The sequence below is a fragment of the Oenanthe melanoleuca genome, chromosome 14 (assembly GCF_029582105.1).
Source record: "Oenanthe melanoleuca isolate GR-GAL-2019-014 chromosome 14, OMel1.0, whole genome shotgun sequence".
NCBI classification, from domain to species: domain Eukaryota; kingdom Metazoa; phylum Chordata; class Aves; order Passeriformes; family Muscicapidae; genus Oenanthe; species Oenanthe melanoleuca.
The window spans coordinates 9839882-9860771 of record NC_079348.1 but is presented as its reverse complement, the minus strand read 5'-3'; the positions used below and the strand labels follow the sequence as shown (position 1 = coordinate 9860771).

General features: G+C 41.5%; 2 protein-coding genes across 3 annotated transcripts in view; both read right to left on the bottom strand.

Annotated features, from left to right (window-relative positions):
• Positions 1–9204, bottom strand: part of LOC130259416 (uncharacterized) — a 76838-nt gene extending 67634 nt beyond the window's left edge. Inside the window, exons 1-7 of the mRNA XM_056503677.1 lie at positions 7213–9204; positions 6712–6762; positions 5889–6049; positions 4829–4899; positions 2767–2932; positions 1688–1825; positions 715–904 (exon numbers count right to left, since the gene is read on the bottom strand). Coding sequence (XP_056359652.1) covers positions 715–904; positions 1688–1825; positions 2767–2932; positions 4829–4899; positions 5889–6049; positions 6712–6762; positions 7213–7279 — 844 coding nt within the window. The 5' untranslated portion in view covers positions 7280–9204. The remainder of the gene's footprint in view (positions 1–714; positions 905–1687; positions 1826–2766; positions 2933–4828; positions 4900–5888; positions 6050–6711; positions 6763–7212) is intronic.
• A 5219-nt stretch (positions 9205–14423) lies between these two features.
• LITAF (lipopolysaccharide induced TNF factor) lies at positions 14424–19859 on the bottom strand. 2 transcript variants are annotated; one of them, XM_056503729.1, is made up of 4 exons: positions 19634–19859; positions 15547–15729; positions 14999–15155; positions 14424–14665 (listed from the first exon to the last, which is right to left on the bottom strand). In XM_056503729.1, the coding sequence occupies exons 2-4, from the start codon at positions 15722–15724 to the stop codon at positions 14557–14559; spliced, it is 444 nt and encodes a 147-aa protein (XP_056359704.1). In that variant the 5' UTR covers positions 15725–15729; positions 19634–19859; the 3' UTR covers positions 14424–14556. The 2 variants fall into 2 exon arrangements, with proteins under 2 accessions (XP_056359704.1, XP_056359705.1); XM_056503730.1 differs by lacking the exon at positions 19634–19859 and adding an exon at positions 18004–18079.
• Positions 19860–20890: the final 1031 nt, after the last annotated feature.

Here is a 20890-nt window from a genome sequence, read left to right as displayed (position 1 = left end):
AAAGTCAACAGGAGATCTAGGTGCCAAGAAAAACAAATGGCCTGGCTCAGAACCTCCTCCTGAGGAAGAATCCTATCATCTTGTGTTGGTATAATTATAAAGTGTCCTGAAAATATGGGGGTTCTTTAAAAAAATAGTAGCAAACTACTATTTAGAAACAGACAAAAAAACATGTTCCTCAACATTTAGAGTTCAACTTTGAAATCGTTCCTCAGGCAAGCTGACTGACTTTGGTAAAATCATTTTCCTAAGGAGAAACACAAAGAGCAAAGGAGTGAAAATCAGAAGAGTTCTCAGACATGCCATGTCCTTAGTTCCATTAGGATCTGCAATTATTTAGGCTCCATTTATATAAAAACTAGAAACTGATGTTATATAAATATTTATATAAAAACTAGGAACTTGTATGCAGAGCGTCAGCCTTCCCACTTCCCTAGGTACTAGGTATGTGAAGTAGATATAGAGGAGCTGGCCATTTCAGACCGTCACTTTTGGAAACCTACCCAGTTTTGGAGATCCACACAGTTTTGTTAGTGCAGACCCAAGCCCTCAAAGAAGGGACAGCTCAGCCTGGTCTGTAAAAACAACCGCTTTAAAGCAGTTTAATACATTAAAGGTGGAAATCATGGGTGCAAAGAGTTCTCACAGGCAAGATAAAGTCACAGTATTTTTCTAGGAAATGAATTTACTTTACTTTAGCAGAAACATAGTTACTTTTGCTGTAGAGAGTCTCTGTCTCCACTTGCAGGAGTTTGAGTGCAGACTGTGTCTGTGTCTCTGCCCCACTGCCCTGCTGAGGGAACAGCGTCGCGCGGTCGGACTCGGTGCATTTGGCCTCCTCCAGGACCCCGTCCCTAATGCTCTGGAAACATTCCAGCTGGGAGGACAGGATCTGCTGCTCAGACTGAGAAGAACAGATACTTCAGGAAGATTCTTGATGACCTGTGTCAGCCTACCCAATCCTTCCTCTCCCAATTTCACAGAGGATTTAAGTTCTGGGATAGTGGGAAGTCTCTTGTTTACACTTCTAACACTGTAGAGCCTGAAGCAGTCCTAGTTAAAGCACTAATTTTAGCTTGGTTTTTCATCACTGAAAAACAACTGCTATTAACTCTCAGCATCAAATGGTGTCAATTCAGTTCACAAAGCTTCAAAGTTAATCAGATATTTTTGGTCAGCAAAGTAGAAAAAAAGCAAAAAGCTGGCAAATCATAAACAGCTACTACAATATCAGAAACAGGTAATATTCACTTAATAAAATAATACATCTAATAAAAATAGCACAAAATACAAACATTGACTGTATTTTCTGTCAACAAGGGAAAGCTGCAAGTCTGGTATTTAGAAAAGCTTCTATTTTTCTGAAGTTTTTTACAAATAGTAACTTTCTTTCTTTTTCTAATGTACTTTCTCTTACTGACATCTCTCTACTCCTCCCTTCCACAGTCTATTTTCAATTTACCTTTATAACATATTTTAATATGAGTTTAATCCAGGTGTCCAACAATCTCTTGCATTTATACTGTAACATTCATCAACTACAATGCAATCTTGCATTAAAACAAATCCTATGAATAACAGACACTATAGGGAGAATAATTCTTTGCAAAGAACTCAAGTCTGGGCAAACACTCTCTTTAATTAAGTCAAAAGCAAGAGTCGGTGTCATTTTGTCCCCAGAACTTACTGACACATGAGGAAGAACAACAGACTGCACAGAAGTCAAACCAGAAAAGCGATGGGAGCAGAGGTTTAAGTCCCTTGTCTTTACAAGAATGGGACCCTTTCGCTGATACTTGGTTGGGCATATTCCCAAGACATCCACCTAGTAATAAACATACTCTGTTGAATCACACATGCACACATAAAATACAAGGAGATAGTGTAGGTTATTGAAATTAGATTTAAAAATTACTTTTTCTGTAATAACAGCAGAGATTTAAATTCTCCCTTGCAGAATACTATTTTTGCCACAAAAGTCATGAAAAGGCAAATAATTTTAAAGACCTTGGTCAAGTTTATAGTAGCAAGGTTGCGCTGGTTGGTTTAATTTCCCTGTATTATTCTGAATCAGATCGTTTACAGACATGTGCTTTTTCATTTAAGATTTTGTGGGCATGCAGGGAAGCATTAATTCAGAAGAGCATTACTAGGCAGAGTTAACTTCTATTACATATTGATGTGCCAAGCCCTGCTGCAGAACATCTCTTTAAGCACTGACACGCAGCAGCAGCTGCAGAGAATGAGGCAGTACTCATCATGCTGAAGTCAGTCTAGAGACAGCTTTTCACAAGAGAACTGCAGCCCCTGAGGTGTGTCAGCTGCACCCATGCAAACACTCAGGTGACAGAGGATATGCTGGACTACTGTTTCAGTGTTATGCAGCAGAAATTGAGCTTAATCATTAAAATAATTGCAAAGAGCTCTGAGAACTTAGATCTTAAAACCTCCTGAAATTACTGAAAATAGTTTAAAAAAAACCCAAAAAACAAAAATAAAAACCAACCAAAAAAACCAGCACACATTAATTTTGAGTATTGTATTTTCTCCATAGAACAGGTAAAGCCCTGGCACTAGAACTCAGGTAACCAAGTAGTGTATTCCAAGCCTCAACAAGAATGCGAATTCTAGATAATTTTTGAACATTCGCTACAAGAAGGTTCAGCCACTGTTTGCTGAACCAGGTGACAAAACCCTTTATTTATTTGCAAGTGGGGTATATTTAATGTGTACAAGATCATCTCAGAGCATTACTGGCAGTCTCACCTCCTCAACAACTGCACCAGCAGGGAATTCTTGTGATGTCTGCAGGACACTGAGAATGCCTCGCTTGATATTCAGTGCCCAGGTCTGTTCACTCCTCACAGGACAGAGCTTCAGTACTTTCCCATCACGGAAAGAAAAATGAAGAGGATGCTGTTCCAGTATTTCCCTGCAATAAAATAATTTCTTGCTTCAAAGAGTGAAAGTCAATTTATGACATTAGAACCAGATTTTCCTCAACAGAGCTGTTATTCCACAATAGGTTTGTCTCACTTTGTATCTCCATTCTTTACAAGCAAGCATCTATTCTTCATAAATTCAGCCTAAACCAAGGAGTCCTTAAAAAACCCTGTGAAACCCTAAAAACAAATCATCTCAAGGTAATCACAGCATCCTCAACATATCTGTAATACTTAATAAAAGCAGTCCTGGCAAATTATTTATAAGTAAATGTACTTAATGGCAACAATGATTTTCATTTAATTGAGAGAGAAATTCCATTTTATCATTCTGGGTGCCTTTAGCTTTCGTAGGCATGTCTGAATTGCAAAGTAACTGCACCATGCTTCTTCAGCTGTGGTGCACACAAGAAGAATTGCTTCCCAATTAACCCATATCTTCCTGCTCTGCTAGGCGTGCATACTTGGGCCCTATCCCAAACTTATTCCCCAATCTCTGCTGTTAGTACACTTTCTAATGCTTTTGTTACCCAGATTGAGAGCACAGTGTTTTCTACCTTTCCAAGGCATCACATTTAAACATTTATTTTCACTCCTTATGTAACATACTTTAACCATGTATTTTCCCTCGAAATGGGGAAAACCAAACCATCCAAAGGAAGAGTTCTATATTAGCCCAGTGGTCAGCTCCCATAGAGGGAGCTAAACAGTTCATCTGCGCATTAACTGGAGCACTAACTATTGCCCTAATCAATCAGGTCACAAAGTAAGAGATAAAACTTTAATACACCAACATCTGGATAAAGTCCTTCCAGAAGAGACTGGGCATACAGCATAAGGGTTTCTGAACTCTTAGGCAACTGAGCCTGGTTTTGCTACTATGTGTGGATATTACATGCATGTTTAGAGGACAAGCTAGTCTACTGTATATTCACAATAGGCTGAGACAAATGCTAATAAGGCACACTTGTCTGAATAATTATTTTGAATAGCCAAGCTTCACTGAATACTTTCTTTGCTACCTCTCTTTTTTGGCTTCTCTGCAAAGAACAATACACAACTCCCCTTATTGCTATGAAAATCTTGCAAATAACTTCACAGAAGATGTGCCTGTACACTCATTTGAACTCTGATACCACTGCCCATAGAGAGAACACAAAGTTCTTCATGATGAATATAAAAAGGAATGCATTTACTCCAAACATGCTCTTTTTGACTCTTTGAATTGAGTCAATTACCCCAGTTCTCAGTGTTGTTTAAAGGCTGAGAATCCAAGTGGCAGGACAAAGAGGAAGATTACAAGGCTGAGCTTAATCAGACAAGAGAATTGCTCTTTTTTTGATGGCACAAGAAGCATCAACTCTCTGGGAAAATGCCACAGTTTGAAGAGATCTTTTTTGTATAGCCATCTACACTGGGCAAGTCAGTGAGAAGCACACTGACATATGTTATGAATGAGCTACTAAATCCAAAAACAGAAAAGGAAGAAAATCTCTTTGGACAAATATATAAAATATAAATACCCTGGAAGAAAAAAACACTAGGTTTTGCCTTATGAGAATCTTCTAAACCAAGAACTTCTGAAATGTACTGCAAAACTCAAGATTCTGTAAAAGTAACATCTGCAGCTATGAGAGCTGTGATCCACACATACTGCTAGAGGCCTGGGGGATTTGTACTCAGAATAATTTGAACTGCCTACTGTCCAAATGGTTTTACATACAAAGGGATGAAAGTTATGTTGAAGAAAAACCTGTTTGGACCAAATGCTTATGGTGTTTATATCTAAAACTAAACAGAGTATGAAGCAGAGTTCAGTCAAACTGCTGCTAGCTATAAAGTTTCAAAAAAACCCAAAAAACAGACCAGATTAGAAGGTTTTCTACCTTAGACTGTCCATTTCCTTCAGAGACTCCTCTCTGGATGCAAAAGTTTTCTTAATGTGTACATCTTGCACCTAGGAGCAAAGATTATAACTAATATATTTCATTGTCAAGAGGATTTATCACATCAGGATTTCCACACTGAACATCACAGACTACAAACAAAGGCTCAGTGTTGTAACAGAACTGAATTAGCCCCACCTTCAGGTGGCATATCTGAGGCAGTTTCCAGAAAGTTCTTCTATGAGGAAGTTTCACTCACTATTAAACACATTCTATACAGCACTATTATATTCCTTTCACTGTCAAACCACCAGCCAGTTAATTTTCACCCATGTGCTAGGACAGGGATAACTATCCTCTCCTTTGTTGGCCTCATGGATGTGCATTTAGCAGATACATGTCAAGCCCCAGCAAAATCAAAGAATTATCCCCTCTGCTAACCTGAAGGAAAACCCAGGCAGCTGAGAAGTTTATTTTCCCTGCTACCCCTGTAGTTCTAAAGCAGTGCAGTTCTCCACTTGGCCTACCACAGGGCTCACCCCAGGAGAAGCTCTGCAATCTGAAACTGCCCTGCTGCTCTTGCACTGAGACAGATCTCCTGCAGTGATTAATAGAGTGTTACAAGACTGAATTTGACACTGGGCAAGGAATGACACCAATCCAGCACACCATACAAGTTTCTCAAGTTCTCTTTAAAATGCTTGCTATTTTAAAATTACTGCTACAGATATGAAAGTGCTTTAAAGTAAACCAAGTTCTTTACAATGACTGGCTTTATATCCAGTTCTGCACTTCATGTAACAAAACAGTGAAACTGTTGTGCCACTTAGAAAAGAAAATAATTATTTACTTAATTTACTTTTTAAAAGTGGTAAAAAAAACACAAACAACTTTTAATTTCAAGTTATGGCAATACTGCAACTCTAATTATGAGATCCAGAATTGAACTGGATTTCAATTATAAGAAAAACAAATCTTTGAAATGTAGCAATAACCCCAAAGCAAAATAAGATTCTACACCAGCTCATCCCAATCAGTCAAACAATTATGATATACTTACTTTCAAAGCCATCTGGCAATTTCCCAATACTTCAATGATCACTGTGCTCTCCAGAGAGATGCCACTGCTTTTGTAAATATTTGCCTGGGGGAATGTGTTGGTGACTGCAGAATACCTGTAGCTGTATCTAGCTCTTTTGGGGAAGTATGATGCACTGTATCCTAAGAAATAAATAAACAAACAAAAAAAGGGGGTGTTTTTTTAGCCTATTAAACTTACCCTTCTCTCTATTTGTTTTCTATTTTTTAATCTTTCAGCCACCAAAATCAGCTAAACAAAGGGATGAATATTCAGATTGTTCCCTTCCCACTTGGACTTTCAATCGAAAGAATTGAGTTTCTGAAAGCACCCTGCCTGCTGGCCATAGCTCCTTTAGGGAGGGTGAAAAGACTTTCCCTCTCCCAAGCACATAACCTTCAATTTCCTTCAAGGCAAGATGCTAATTTCCAAGGGCAGAAAAGGAATGTAGTGCATTTACAGCACGATGCTCTTTCAACACCTTTCAGAGAGCAACAAAGCAGGACCTTCACCACTGCAAGATGAAATAGATCTGCCCTTCATGCCCATGGCTGGGCTTAATCCCACACTGGTTTAGTCCTTTGCTCAGCTCTAATGCTTAGGAGTTTTTCAGAGTTCACAGAAGGCAAACTTCGGGCAGGTGTGGGCCTGGTAAACCCTAGTGGAACTTCTCTGCTACTTACATGAATGCTGATCACTCAGACATAAGTGCCATTCTTCTCAGAACACAACATCTCTGTGGAAGTTTTCAAATTCCTCTTTCCTTACCATATAAAAAGCCGGAATACAATCTTGTTTTACTCACCTGCACATTCTGCAAAACAGGAAGCTCCATAACTTAACCTCTCTGAGGATCCTGCAATGACAGGTAACAGAACAGAAAAGCCAAGCAAATTTGTGTGCAGCTCAGCATGGACCTGCTGCTTCAGAATTTCAGTGAAATTACTGAAATCAAAGCATGGTCCTCAAAATAAATAAATTCATAAGGGTTTTTCTATAAAGTATACAGACTGACACAATCTCACTATTTCTGTTGCTTTCCCCAGAATGCTGAAGGAAGATCCACTATTTAATGCATCATCTCCAGGAAGGGTGCTCTCCCACCTGCCCAGTACCACCCAAAGAGCTCAGTAAAGCAAACTGCTACACTACACTAAAAATCCAGACAAAGCTGCTACAGAATTACTACAAACCTATAAGCTGTAAAGTGATGCTCTGAAGGTTTGCCAGTGAGAATATTTCTTAGCAGAAGTATTCTGCATTGACAGAGATCAATCTTAGCAGAGGAAAAATTCCTTCTACTTACTCCCTGAAGCTCCAGCCACAACAGCACAGAGTAAAATGATGGCAAGCAACCCTGTGGCCATCGACATCACCTCCTCAGACCAGAAGTTAACGAAAACACATCAAACACATCTGCTCTCAAAGGCACCTCTGAGCAAGGCACTGAAAGAAAATTTCCTTCACAAAGCAGGAGCTCACTATTTCAACTCCCCTCTTCCAGACAGAGGAGGGGCTCTGGCAGGGTAGTCTGCAGAGGGGAGGGGGAGGTTGTAGTAAGGGGGAGAGACAGACTCACACATAATGACTGATCCCATCCCCAACAGCATTTCAGCCTTTTTGTAAGAGAAGAGAAAGATAAGTTAATGTATTAGAAATCCCACAAAACTGCAAGGAAATTAGGTATATGGCATCATAACAGAGCACATGCTCAGAACAATCCCATGCAGTGAGTTTAAACTAAATAAACAAATGTAAAAGTTACCCTAGCAATCATGATGATTAATCAGCCAAAAAAATCGTATAGGATGAAAGCCAGAGCTTTGGGACTAAATGGAAGGTGTTTCCATTGGGAGCAAGCAAATTCACAGGAGGCAGCTCATCCCACCAAACAAAGTCCCAAACCTTAAATGGGTGAAATGATGTGTGAATAATCAGAGATTTCTTTGTAGAAAATTACTTGCTGAGTTTGCCATTTTTACTCAGCTAAGCTACTCAGCCTGGTACTCAATCTCATTTTTCATTTAAGAGAATAGCTCATTTGGGCATGGTATATACTCCATGTAAGCAGTCATTTAGCTCTTGGTCTACTATCAGCAATATGGACAGAAGAAGGAAAGTTAATAGCTGAGCAGGAACATAAAAACATGATGACGTTACCAGAAAATTGCTATATTGTGACAATTCTTTTCTTGAATCACTACTATTGCCCAGTTTCTACACCAGTCTATCTTTTAACTGTTTATATAATAAGATTTTTCAACATATTTCACATAGCTATTGGAAAAAACCTTTAAAGCATAAAATTTGCATCTAAGTGAGTAGGAACATCAACACTGAAATTAGAGAGAATTTTTGCTTTATCATGACACTGGTTCAAGTGCAGAGTATAACTTAGGTTTTCTAAAATAATCTAATTTGCATTTTAGTCTCAAGTTTTAGCTTTGTAGCTTCCCATTTCTCAGGGAAGAAACTAATAAAAAAAGAAGAAAAATATCTTATGGTAGGACTATGAGCACGCTCAAGAATTTATAAATCTAAGCTTGCTTGAATCTTGACAATTTCATAGGCCCAAGAACAAAGAAATTCATTATCAAAACTCTAGGGCTTTTTTCAATAAAAATATTTCAAACAGCTGTTTTCAGCAGAGCACAAATTTGGGGCAGTTTTTATTAAAATATCTAAATTAAGAATTAAATTCCTGAATAGCAGCTAGGTCCTAAATGCACACTGAAGTCAAACCTTTAAGATAAAATATCACAGAGTTGAAGTGTCCTGTGCACATGGCTCATGTGACATCCCTCATGTAGTGATTGGCAAATGCAGGATGGAGCCCAAGACTCAACATCTTGTAAACATTTTTTCCTACCTCACACTAGGTGAGCTTTGTCTAAAAAATCAAAACATTATCCCCAAAATAATAAGAACTTCCTGAAGAGAAATTTCCAGCATATTGCTGTCCTAGATAATCTTTAAAAATGGAAGAAAATCTGGCACACGTGCTGCAAACACACTGGTTTAATGACACACAAGAGACCCACGCTGGCTGTAAGTCTCAGAAAAGAATTCATCCATTCTAATGGACACTGTATACTCAAGTTTGGAAAATGAATTTAATAAAAAGTACCATCTGTCACACAACAGGGTAAGCCTGTCTTTGGACACTGGGAACTGTTCACCATGGTTGACAAGAAAGCCTGAGCTTTTACAAACTGGCAAACTCTGCTTTATATAGGCTCCACAAATAATATTAAATTAATATTATCGTAACACTGACGTTCAGCCCCAACAGCTGAAGGCAGAAGGGAAGTGCCCTTGGCCAGGATCCCACTCCCAGCTGTGTGCTCGCCCTCACAGCACCGAGCGTGTCCCGGAGCAGGGCCCCTCACAGCACCGAGCGTGTCCCGGAGCGGCGCCCCTCACAGCACCGAGCGTGTCCCGGAGCAGCGCCCCTCACAGCGTCCCTCACAGCACCGAGCGTGTCCCGGAGCGGCGCCTCTCACAGCACCGAGCGTGTCCCGGAGCAGCGCCTCTCACAGCGCCTCTCACAGCACCGAGCGTGTCCCGGAGCGGCGCCCCTCACAGCACCGAGCGTGTCCCGGAGCAGCGCCTCTCACAGCACCGAGCGTGTCCCGGAGCAGCGCCTCTCACAGCACCGAGCGTATCCCGGAGCAGGGCCCCTCACAGCACCGAGCGTATCCCGAAGCGGCGCCCCTCACAGCGCCGAGCGTGTCCCGGAGCGGCGCCCCTCACAGCGCCCCTCACAGCACCGAGCGTGTCCCGGAGCAGGGCCCCTCACAGCGCCCCTCACAGCGCCGAGCGTATCCCGAAGCGGCGCCCCTCACAGCGCCGAGCGTGTCCCGGAGCGGCGCCCCTCACAGCGAAAGGGTCAGCGATGGCTGCGGAGAAACAGCGTGACGGGGCCGCACCTCCCGTCCGACGTCCAGTCCTGGGCCTCCCGCAACGAGGACACTGAGCTGCTGCAGCATAACCAGAGACGTGCAGAGGAGCTTCTCATCAACACTGATGAGCAACAGATGAGGGAGCTGGGGGCCTCAGCCCGAAGAAAAGGAGTCTCAGGAGGGACCTTCCCTTTCAGCTGGGTGAAAGAGTGGTCAGGCATTGGAACCGGCTGTGCAGGGAAGTGCTGGAATCACCATCCCTGGAAAATATCTCCATGTGATGCTTAGGGGCACGGCTGAAAGGTGGAGCTGGCAGGTTGATGGTTGGACTCAGTGATCTGAGGTCGTTTCCAACCTTAGCAATACCATTATTCTGTTATCATAGGGTAAAAAAAAAATTCTTCAGCGCTACTTCATGAACAACAAAAGCATTTTACGAGGCAACTTCTGTACTAGTTACTTAGACTTAGAGCACTCAGATTAGCATCACGAGAAGGTACTTCAGAGGCTGTGGGGAGCAAGAGATAAAAATTGCTTTGGGTTTGTCTCTTTTCGCCCCTAATGCTTTTGTGAACCCCTTACTGTCACATTCAGATGCACTGTGGCTTTAAGTCCTAGAGCAGTGTCTGTCGTACACCCTGTTAATGCAATGGTCCTCTGGAAGCTACTTTTTGGGGTAATATTTTGTTACAAGGACAAAGCTGTAGCATGAAGCAAAACAGCCAAACACAAAAGGACTTTCAAAAAGCCACCTACTTACTCTTGGTTTATTCTCAACTTGGGCACAACTACTTTCAACACCTCCAGACCACAGAATTACCTATTCAGACATTAAATTTTCAAGTTCTTAAACCTCCCCCCACCCCAAAAGGAAAATCAATTTTAAGTGGTTATAAATCAGTAGGTTTCACATTCACCTTTTAGTGTCCTAGGTGTTTAGGTGTGAAAAAGTACTAAGATGCTCACTGGCAAATTTATTTTTATACTGGATTAATACCCAGCCTATCATACATGTGAGTATTAATCTCACAAAAAATACACAGTCATCCTAAAGAAAAATTCATTTCACATTGCAGGATCTTATGAAGTAAATAGGAACACAAAGTTAATTTCCTATAAAATGCAACCACCTGAACTACAAAAACTTTATACCTTCGCCACAGGATTTGCACTTAAGTTTTTACTCTGAGGATGATATTATTGTATACTCCATTATTGACCTCCTGCCACTCAGTTATTAACTAGGTTTGTGTAGACAAATATTTTTTTTTTTAAATCCCTTGTGGTTAGACTGCCAGAAGTACTTTCACAAACACTGCAATAAATAGCAGCTTCTTGAAACCCCTCTGAACTTGCTTAACAACTCCCTGTTGTAGGGCTATCAGCCCTAAACTGTTTTAACAATTTTTATTTTTGATCCTCTTTGCGTGACAAAACAAGTTTATTTCCTTCTGGCTCAAGCCTCATCAGAATTTGAACACTGCGCAAGTTCTGTCTATTAAAAATAGAAACCTAATGAAAATAACACTGTCAAAGTGTAAGAGAAAGCAAAGCAATCCTAGAAAGCTCATGAAGGTGTGTGTAGGGAATCTGTAATGAATCTGTAATGTGAGGCTGGAGGATTTCAGATGGTCTGTGCTTCTTCCTTGTGTGAAAACAGCTAAAGTCCATAAAGTCAGCATAGCTCCTTCTGTATCTTACCTTATCAAGGAAAAACTATTCATACAACACTCACTACCAAAATAACACCTAAGTTGCTTAATAAAAATAATAAATATCAGTGCAATAAAACAAACTTGTTTGAGCTACTAACCTTGCCTTCCTGTGCTTTCTGCACCTCAGAAAAACCAACCAAACAAAAATTTAGATGCTGAAAGAAAGGAGGGTATTCTCACGATTAATAGGGATTCTTTCCTACTGAATATAGTGATATTTTATATATATTCCTGATATGTGAATGTGAAGCCATATTTATATGTGTTTGTTTAATCCCATCGCAAGTGAAAGTTTTACCAACAGTTTTAATTGAAAAAATATTTCAAATACACAGGTAGCAGGAAAACAACACATTTTCAGTGTGGGTCTGTGGGGGAGTTGGTCTGCAAGGCATACAATGCCATTTATCAGAGACTTGGCCCAGATGATACTCTGAAAAATTTCTCACTTCACTTAACATTTAAGTCATCCATGTATTTGGAAATATTCCAAATATTTTAATTTTCCAATTACAAGCAGTAGATAGGAAAGACAAAGTTTTTATTTTAAATGGAGTCAGTCTTAAAAACAAAGAGTAATTTCAACATAATCAAACACAAAGAGCTTTCATACAAAGCAAGTTATATCCTGCATTTGTTTGTCCAAGGTAGGTTTAACAAAGCAGGTTACTTTGGCACAGTTTGTATATCATTCCATACACAAGAGAACAAACACAGGCTTTGCATTTAAGGAAACACAGCTATAGAAGGGGCAGCAGAAAGCCTTGCAGAATGCTGAATTAGAAGGAAGAGCTGCCAACATTGTGTGTCCATACAAGGAACTTAAAGAGAATCAATGGACTGTCCACATACATCAAAACAAACATTTTTTTGGTGTTTTGCATTCTGATTCCAACACCTCAGATTTTCCAACCACCACTTTGGAAAGAAAAGGGGAGCTAAGGGAATAACAACTGGAAGACTTACCAAATGAATATATGGCAGGATTATGCAGACCAGACTGACAGGGTACTAAAAGAATCAAAAATCATCCCCACCATGCAAGCATATCCCAAGTCTGGAAACACTATGAGCTTCATTGCTTCCTTCTGTCTTGCTCTGACAATAAATTGACAAGAAGCACATTTTCTGTGACACCCAGTGGGGGAATTCTCCTTCCCAGTAAGACTTGCTCCTGTCACCAGAACAGAAAATTCAATGCAGCATCACCCAAGCCCTTCAAGAACACGGGGAGCAGTATGGTGGTGCACCAGCAGACAAAAGCACTTGTTGGTACTATGTCATCAAGATGGACAGCTACAAAACTACCAGCTTTTTATCTCCTTCATCCTATTGCCAGTTAGTAGCTGCTGATATACATTCTTACAACATGAGGAGACCAGAAAGCTTTTCCACATACACAAGGAAGCTCTTAAATCACTTGCAGACTTACAAGCAAGAGCAGTTTACAAAACCTAAATTAAGACAAGGCCTAGAGATTGTACATCATCTACAAAATTACTGTATTTCAAACATAAAGTATTGAAAGACTTTAAAAACTAACTTACACCAAATACTTACAGAAAGCACATTTGGTAAGAACAGTAAATGCAGTAAATTTTATTCGTATTTATTTTAGCTTTTTACTTTTACAGATATTAATACAGTGTTACTAGCATAGCCTTTTTTAAACACCTGTCTGCCTTTTCTGGACAGGTATTATTTAGGTTGGACATTAGGAAGAAGATTTTTACAGAAAGGGTGATCAGACATTGGAATGGGCTAGGGAGATGGTGAAGTATTTAAAAAAAGTTTGGGTGCAGTATTCAGCACCATGGTCTGGTTGATAAGGTGGCATTAGGACACAGGCTGGACATGATGATCTCAAAGGCCTTTTCCAACCCAGCCGATTTTGTGATTCGGATTCTGTGATATGCATCAAAATGTTCGATCAAATTGCTTATGACACAGAAATTACTTTAACCTGCAGAGACTCAATCCCTAATTTTTTGTGATTACCATTTTAAGCATAACCAGCTTAAGTTTCTAAAAGCAGAACTCATCTTTAATTTTATTTAGAAAAATCAGAGAAACTCCTTAACAAACATTTTACCTTCTTAATAAAGAAACAATAATTAATGAGCAGGCCAACAACTAAAAGCCCTGGTGTTTTATTTATATATTTCAGGTGGAATTCAAGCCTTAAGATAAGGCTAAGGTTTGTTTATGATCAGCTGATTTATGTAAACATACAAGGAAGTCTTCCAATGTTCTAACCAAGCTCTCCAGGCATTTCCACTGGGGTGAAGAAAACACTTCACAGACTTTCAATCAGCAGTAAGAAAGCCTCCAGCCTAACAAAAACAACTGAACAAGTATCTTCTATATGAACATCTTTACTTCAGATTAGAGACATGACTAGACCTGAAACTGGCAAGAAAATTCACTATTTTTGCACAACTACCAGAATTGTCCATTTGGAAAAGCTACCTCCAAGAAGGAAGAAGCCTTTAGGTTTGGTTATCATCTTCCACCTACAGAAGTTTTAAAATTAATTCTAGTGCTCATGAAAAGATGACAACAAAACATTTATTTTTTCAAAGAGGAGCACCTGTCTCTGAGGCAACTCCCTTCAAGTTCATAAACCGTGCTGCTGCCAAAGCATGAGCCTAAATAGTTCTCCATACACATCCTCCTCTTGTTCTGTGCTGAGACTTTACAGTCTCAATATTGCAAGCATAGTGTGCAACATGCTTGAGACAAGATTAACTGAAGAATATCACCAACCTGTTCTGCATAAAGCAAAAAGGGAAACACTCCTTTGCTCTCCACTGGTGCTGGACTGAGTGGCCCATACAGATTAGGTATGGTTTTTACAGACCTAAGTGAGACTCCTCTCAAGCAAATGCGTATTCAAACCATCCAGCAACAAACATCACTTTTTATTGGTTTCCAGTGAAAGGATGCACAGAAAAAACATGAAGTCTCCATGAAGCTTCAGAGAGGGCTTGTAGAGGTGCTGAAGAACTTCATCAATCAATGTTTAAACACTGCCTATAAACGTTTGTAAGAACCAAGAAGAGCACCACATTTTGGACAGGTGTGATCCACATCCTTCAGGGCATCAATGCAGAAGGGAATTAAGCAGCAGCCTCCTATACACCTGCAAAGGCAAAAAAAAAAAAAAAAAAAAAAAAAAAAAAAAGAGAAAAACACTGCTTTACCACTTTTTATACACACAAGAAGGTAAAATGTATTTTGTTCAAAAGCCATCAGTAAAAGTGGTGCCGTAAGCTTTAGAAAGAACACACATGGCTATGGATTCCATTACCGTAATGTTCCAGAACTGCTTTAAGGTCCTGTAGGACAGATGCACATGTAGGCTAATTGAACCACAAAGGCTCAGGTCCCACATAGAGAAAGTAAAGCTGAGGGCTCCCTTACATGTTACAGCTAAAAAAAGTAAAGGTAAAAGTACAAATTGGAGTTGACCTACCCCAGCAGGCAGAGGCCACCACATGACAGCCAGGTCAAAGCTCCTGAGTCATACGAGAGACGTGTCACTATCACCTGGTTACAGGAAGGGCAGCACATCTGAACTGGGCGGTCATAAAACAGTACTGGCTGCTGGACATACACCGTCTGAACAGTAACTGAGCAGAGAAATGGCTGTTTACTCCATGAGGAACAGGAAAAAAGAGTAGCAATCAACTTCCTCTAAACCAGGCATAACCGAAATAGTCAGGGCTCAGAGCAATGAATGTGTAATACACAATACACAGACACAGAGAGAAATAACCATGGCATTTCCTAATGCAGAAATACACTGCCTTAAAAATAAAGCTGCACTAAAAACTGCAGAAAGCCAAATTATGTTATTGATATCAGGGCACACTGAGGGATTCACAAGAATTGATTCACCTTATTCTCTTCAAAAGTATTTTTTGGCAAGTGAACCACGATTTTTCATCTTCTGACAGCACCTATTACACAGCCACTTGACACCACCTTAACATGAGGTACAGAAGAGTTTCAGAGGCTTACTGGGGTTATTTGCTGGTGGAGGCTGTCCCATGTGTGGGGGAGGGTTCATTCCCTTCCCATCTGGCTTCTGGGCAGGGCCAGGGACGGGATAGGGGTGAGGATAGTTCATATTGATGCCTACAGCTTCCTCATAAGAAGGTGGTGCAGATGGGACAGGGTTGCCACCTGGAGCAGACATTATATCTGAAACATAAAAGAGAAAAAATCATAACAGAAGGCATTATTTATTAAGGGCAATTGACAAATAATTAGGCTCAACTCAACACCAAGAAGATAACTAGATTAAAAGGGACTTTAACCAGCATAAAATTAATTGGCTGGTATTTGTTTCTGATAGTATTAAATGTTAATCTTGATTTCACTGTTGTTGTTGCCTACTTCCCATTTCCTTTTCACTATGAATTTTTTGCACTTTGTCCCAACACCAATTCTTCCTCATACTAAAGCATCTTTATTAGTACACTAAACTATCTGGCAGTCTCCTAATTCTCCAAGAACACTATTTCTAATCCCTCTTGTTCACCTGAAAAACTGAACAGTATGATAGGCTTGTGGTGAAGCTTAAATAATTAAAAAATACTATTTATCTCTGCTGTAATTTGAAATAAGAAGTACTCATATTGAGCGAAAAAGAAACCCAAACAATTAAGCATGTCCAACTGAACTCAAAGCTTTTACAATTATCAAATGTGTCTAAGCTTGCCATTTTTGCATCTTAGCAATGTTTTAATGAGTTTGTAGTGCAACTTTTCTACTACCAATTGTTATTTTGTTGCAGAGGATAGGAATACTCATCACCGCCAAGAAAGGACAGTGGTTTCAGTGCAGACTTCCTCTCCTCCTCCCCGGCTACCCACTTCCTATAATCTGCCCACCATTTTTTTTGTGGAACAAGGTCTTATGGCATCAATGCTGACCAAGCACCTTCCTCTTCCCCTGCCTCCTAAGGACCAGACAGCTCTCCAAGAGCCGCAAGCCGCACTCCATTCTGTTGTCGCACATATGATCCCTCTGTACCCATGCAAGTCTTTGCACTCAGTACTATCCGGGAAAGGGAACCTGTATTTGGAATATTAATTCTATGGTGCTATGAAAGTTATATAGGAGCTCCAATTGACCATAATACTACCATGAATAAAAGAAGGGAAATTGCAGTGATGCAATTTTCCGGTACAAAAGACAACATGCAAAGAGAAAGAATTTAATGTGAAAGTATCTGTTTAGGGTGTCACTCCACCCACACTAAACTCAGGTGAGACCCAGCACACGTTTCCAACAATGACACAAGCCTTTCCATTCACCCAGAGCATGGAAAAGCTCCTGGAACACTGCTGATTATCTTCCTCACACAACACAGCTTGCATCAGGATTTCAGTGAAGTCTATAAACACTTCCATAAAGAAATTGTCACAAGTTTGTTCACTGTTCCAGGACACAGGACTAATCAGCTGCACTGGAGGCATGGGGTTACACCAGCAGACAGCAATGGTTATATATTTCAGGAGTCCCACATTCTTTCCAGCAGATTTAGAAGAGACGTGGAAAGATGTATTACAAAGGGAACTGTGTACTCCATCAAGTGTGGGCTTTACAGCAGTCCCATGGCCGGGACAAACACAGGAGTTGGTACAGAAGAACAGATGTGGCTACAGGGGCTGGAGCAGTAATTGCGGTAAGCCTGGGACAAACGCTCCTTCCCACCTTTCTCATACTCACACTGCACCTTTGGCAGAATGAAGAGGGAACAAGACAGCACTCAAAGATGTTGAAACTCGGTAAGTTTTTGTCATAACAAGTATTTCACAGCTATACTTTTAAAAAACACTGATCTTCTGTTTTGTTTAGAAAAGGGAAGTTTTCTCCTTGTGACTAAACTACAGAGCTGAATCATGATCAACTGGCCCCACTCAGTGCACTGATTTTGGCTGAGGGTGCCCAAGAGGCCAGGAGAGGACACTGCCAGAACAGCTGACCAAAGGGATATTCCAGACCATAAAGCATCAGCTCAGCAATAAAACGTGGAAGAAGGTTGTTGAGAGGGAAATACTGCTCAGGGACTAGCTGGGCATCGGTTGATCAGTGGCAAGCAACTGTTCTCATTTCCTTCACTTGCTGGATTGTACTTCCCTCTGTTACTTTCCCTTTCATTACAACTATTAAATTATTATTTTTATTTTATTTAGATTATGAAACAGTTCTTATCTCAACCCATGAGGTTTCTCAAACCCTTCCAGTTTCTTCAGGGGTACAGTGAGTGAGCAGCTGTGTGGTGCTCAGTTGCCAGGTGGGGTTAAACACACAGCTACTTCTGCTGCTCAGCTCTACTTCACTGACAAGCAAGTTCTAAGAAACCGAACACCGTTTCCCAGATTTCAAAATGATCATAACTTCCAGCATGAGCACTCCTAGTCTTAATGTTTACTTATTTTCAAATTACATTGCATGTTCATTTCTTACCACCAAGTGGTTTTGAGCAACCATTTCAATATAAACGTGATCACTTCACTTTTTATGCACTTTCACTTTTTTTTTCTTTTCCTGTAGACAAAAGTGAACAGGTCTCAGATCCTCACAGCACTTTGCGGCATCCCTTTTCTTTTTTTAAAGTCTCAAAATTGTAGCATAAAAAACACGTACAAAGTACTACAGTGAATGGTAAAAAACTAAAACCATGTATGAATTCCTTCAAGTTACCCATCAAAACAAAAATTCCTAATAAACATCAAGATGACATCGGGACTACAAAAAAGCCTTTTCAAAATGCTGAGTTGCAGATGTAACCAAAACTTCAGCTCTTCAGTTTCCATTTTCTAATGTCCCTTCTGCTTTAAATGTCAGCTTTGAACAGATATTTGAACCATCACTTCATACAGCCAGTGCAAATGTGTAAGTGTGTTTCACACTTCAAGTCTTGAAAGTTAGGCTGGGGACAATGGAAAAAGAAAGTCATAGTCCACCTCTCTGCTTGATATGTAAAAAACAAACCAACCAAAACCCCATCCAACTGCTTATAATTACAGCTATCCTAACTTAGTCTGGCCAAACAAATCTGTTGTTGCCCTTCCCTTAATCTCTTGCTTAAATTTGACACAACTTAATCCTTAAATTCAACAATTGCTACGCAGTCTTCTTCACTAGGAATCCTAAGTTGCCCTCCAACACCAACACAGATCAGTCTAAGACAGTTAGTGGTCAGCAAAACTGAGAATGAAATACATCTTGAAGGCTTATTTTTTTTAACAACCCAGCAGGATATATAGGTTTATCAAAGCACTTGGATTTTTGCAGAGCCCTAACACAGCACCTCCTTAGACCACCAACTTCATCTGAACTCTGGACAGCAACTTCCTAGTTTACCAACCTGCTGAGAATTATTATCTCAAAGTTGTTTAAATTTCTCAAGCATTTGTGAGAGAATAAAATCCAGTAATCACAACAGAAAAGACTTTGACATATTATTTCAGGGAGAACCTATGGCTTTGAGGTCACACTGAATTCTATACTGGCAAAGTAGATGGAGCACCGCATGATGTGTTCTGCCGGGAGGAGAGATTTCAGAAGTTAGCGTGTTAGTTTTACCAACTAATCAGTAGTTTCGGAATAATCCTGTGAGTGGCTTCCTGTGAGTAACCCCCTCCTCGAGGCAGGGCAGGGCCGGTCCGAGAGAAGCTGCTGCCGCGCGGCCCCCGAGAGCATTCCCTAAGGAAAGGGCCACCTTCCGCCTGCTACACTTGGGGAAGCGAAACTCCGGCCTCGCTCGGCCCCCGCCCGCACCGCCCAGGGCAGGAGCCGTCACCACGGCATCTCCCGGACCGTCCCGGGAGCGGGCCCGGGACTGCGCCGCTCGGGACACCGCTGGCCCGTGAAGCCCCAGCCTGCCCCCGGTACCCCGGGGGCTCCTGCGGGGCGAGACCAGCCCCCGAGCCGCGGCTTCTCCCCCGTCCCGCAGCCGGGCCGGAGCACTGGGAGCGGCCTGGGGAGGGCAGCGCTCGGGTCCGGGAGCGGCCCCGGCGGACGAGCAAAATGCCCCCCGCCGGCCCGCTCTGCCCTGCTCGCGGCACCGCCTGGCTCCAGGCACAGCCCTTACCGTGCCGAGCCGTGCCCGCCTCGCTCTCCGCTGCTCTCCGCTCGCCCGCTGCAGCCACCGTCAGCAGGGCTTGTCCCGTCCCGTCCCCACCCGCGCTTCCTCCTCCCCTTCCCCCTGAGCCGCGAGCAGGCGCCGCGGGGGTTGCTCGGGAGGGCGCTGCGCTCGCCCCAGCCCCAGCCGGGCCCTGCCCTGGGAGCTGCCGCGGTCGCTCCCCGGTACCACGGACGGGACGGGAAGGGACGGGAGCTGTGGAAGTACAGGCACTCCTGACGCATTTCGCAGTAACGACGATCGGGAACTCCGCGGCTTTGGCCAAAACCTCACTCATATTAAACCAGTACCGTCAGCCGCGCAGCCAAGCACCACGGTCTGTAACACCGCAGGGAGCTCACTTCTCTAGTTCTACAATACCCCTTAACGTTACCAGATCAGGTATTTCAGACAACATACAAGAAAGCATAAAATGATCAACAAATCTTTTCAAGTTCAAGATTCAGTGATCTTAGGTAGTGTCTTTACAAGCAATTGAATTGGATTCAGTCTTTGGAAAACACAAGAGGATGTCACTCCTTCTTCTACGCAGCTCTAAGATAACATAAAAGTAAATTATGGCCAGATCCCTAAACGGGCTTCAAAGGGGATTGCTTCACACCCTGGTTTGTGTGAATCTACCTTAGATTGCAGGGACTTGATAACCCCTGCGGATTATCAGCAGGCACAGTTCATAAATATTTTTGGCTGAAAGCATCTAAAATGTGTCAAAGTCCTCTTTTTGTATTTAAATCTTTTCTTGAATCTTGCCCTGAAAACATGCATAAAGCTTCAATTCAAAACCATCCTGGAGCATGGAGTCAGTTTATAGAAATAAAGGAGCTCTTACCCAAAGTGATGATAAACCCAAAATGAAGCTCTGCAGTCACAGTAATCTACTGAATCACCTGCAATTATGGGTGCTTGGGGATGTCATCAGGTGTTGAGAGTATTGAGATCATGAATACGCCAGTCCCCCAATTTGGGGGGGAACAGGGAGAGGAGTGTGGACCGTGATTCATCAGCACTGAGATTAGAACTAGACTTAAAGGTGAATAAATTTACACCATTATCAAGAAATCACATTATATATTCTTTTTCTCAGGAGCAGAATATGAGCAATTTGGGCTTTGGTGGCTTGAATTAACTAAAATTGGAATAATTGCTCTCTTACTAATTAAATCCCCTTTCCCAGGTGGCTATGAGCAACTCGGGAGCCACAGAACA

Excerpts from the sequence above, each read along its gene's own strand:
- LITAF (XM_056503729.1), bottom strand. The coding sequence starts at position 15,724 with ATGTCTGCTCCAGGTGGCAACCCTGTCCCATCTGCACCACCTTCTTAT. Across the intron at positions 15,156-15,546 it reads TCCACCAGCAAATAACCCCA|TTACTGTTCAGACGGTGTAT; the intron begins GTAAGCCTCTGA and ends TTCTCTGCTCAG. Across the intron at positions 14,666-14,998 it reads GGTGGCCTCTGCCTGCTGGG|GTGTATAGGAGGCTGCTGCT; the intron begins GTAGGTCAACTC and ends TTGCCTTTGCAG.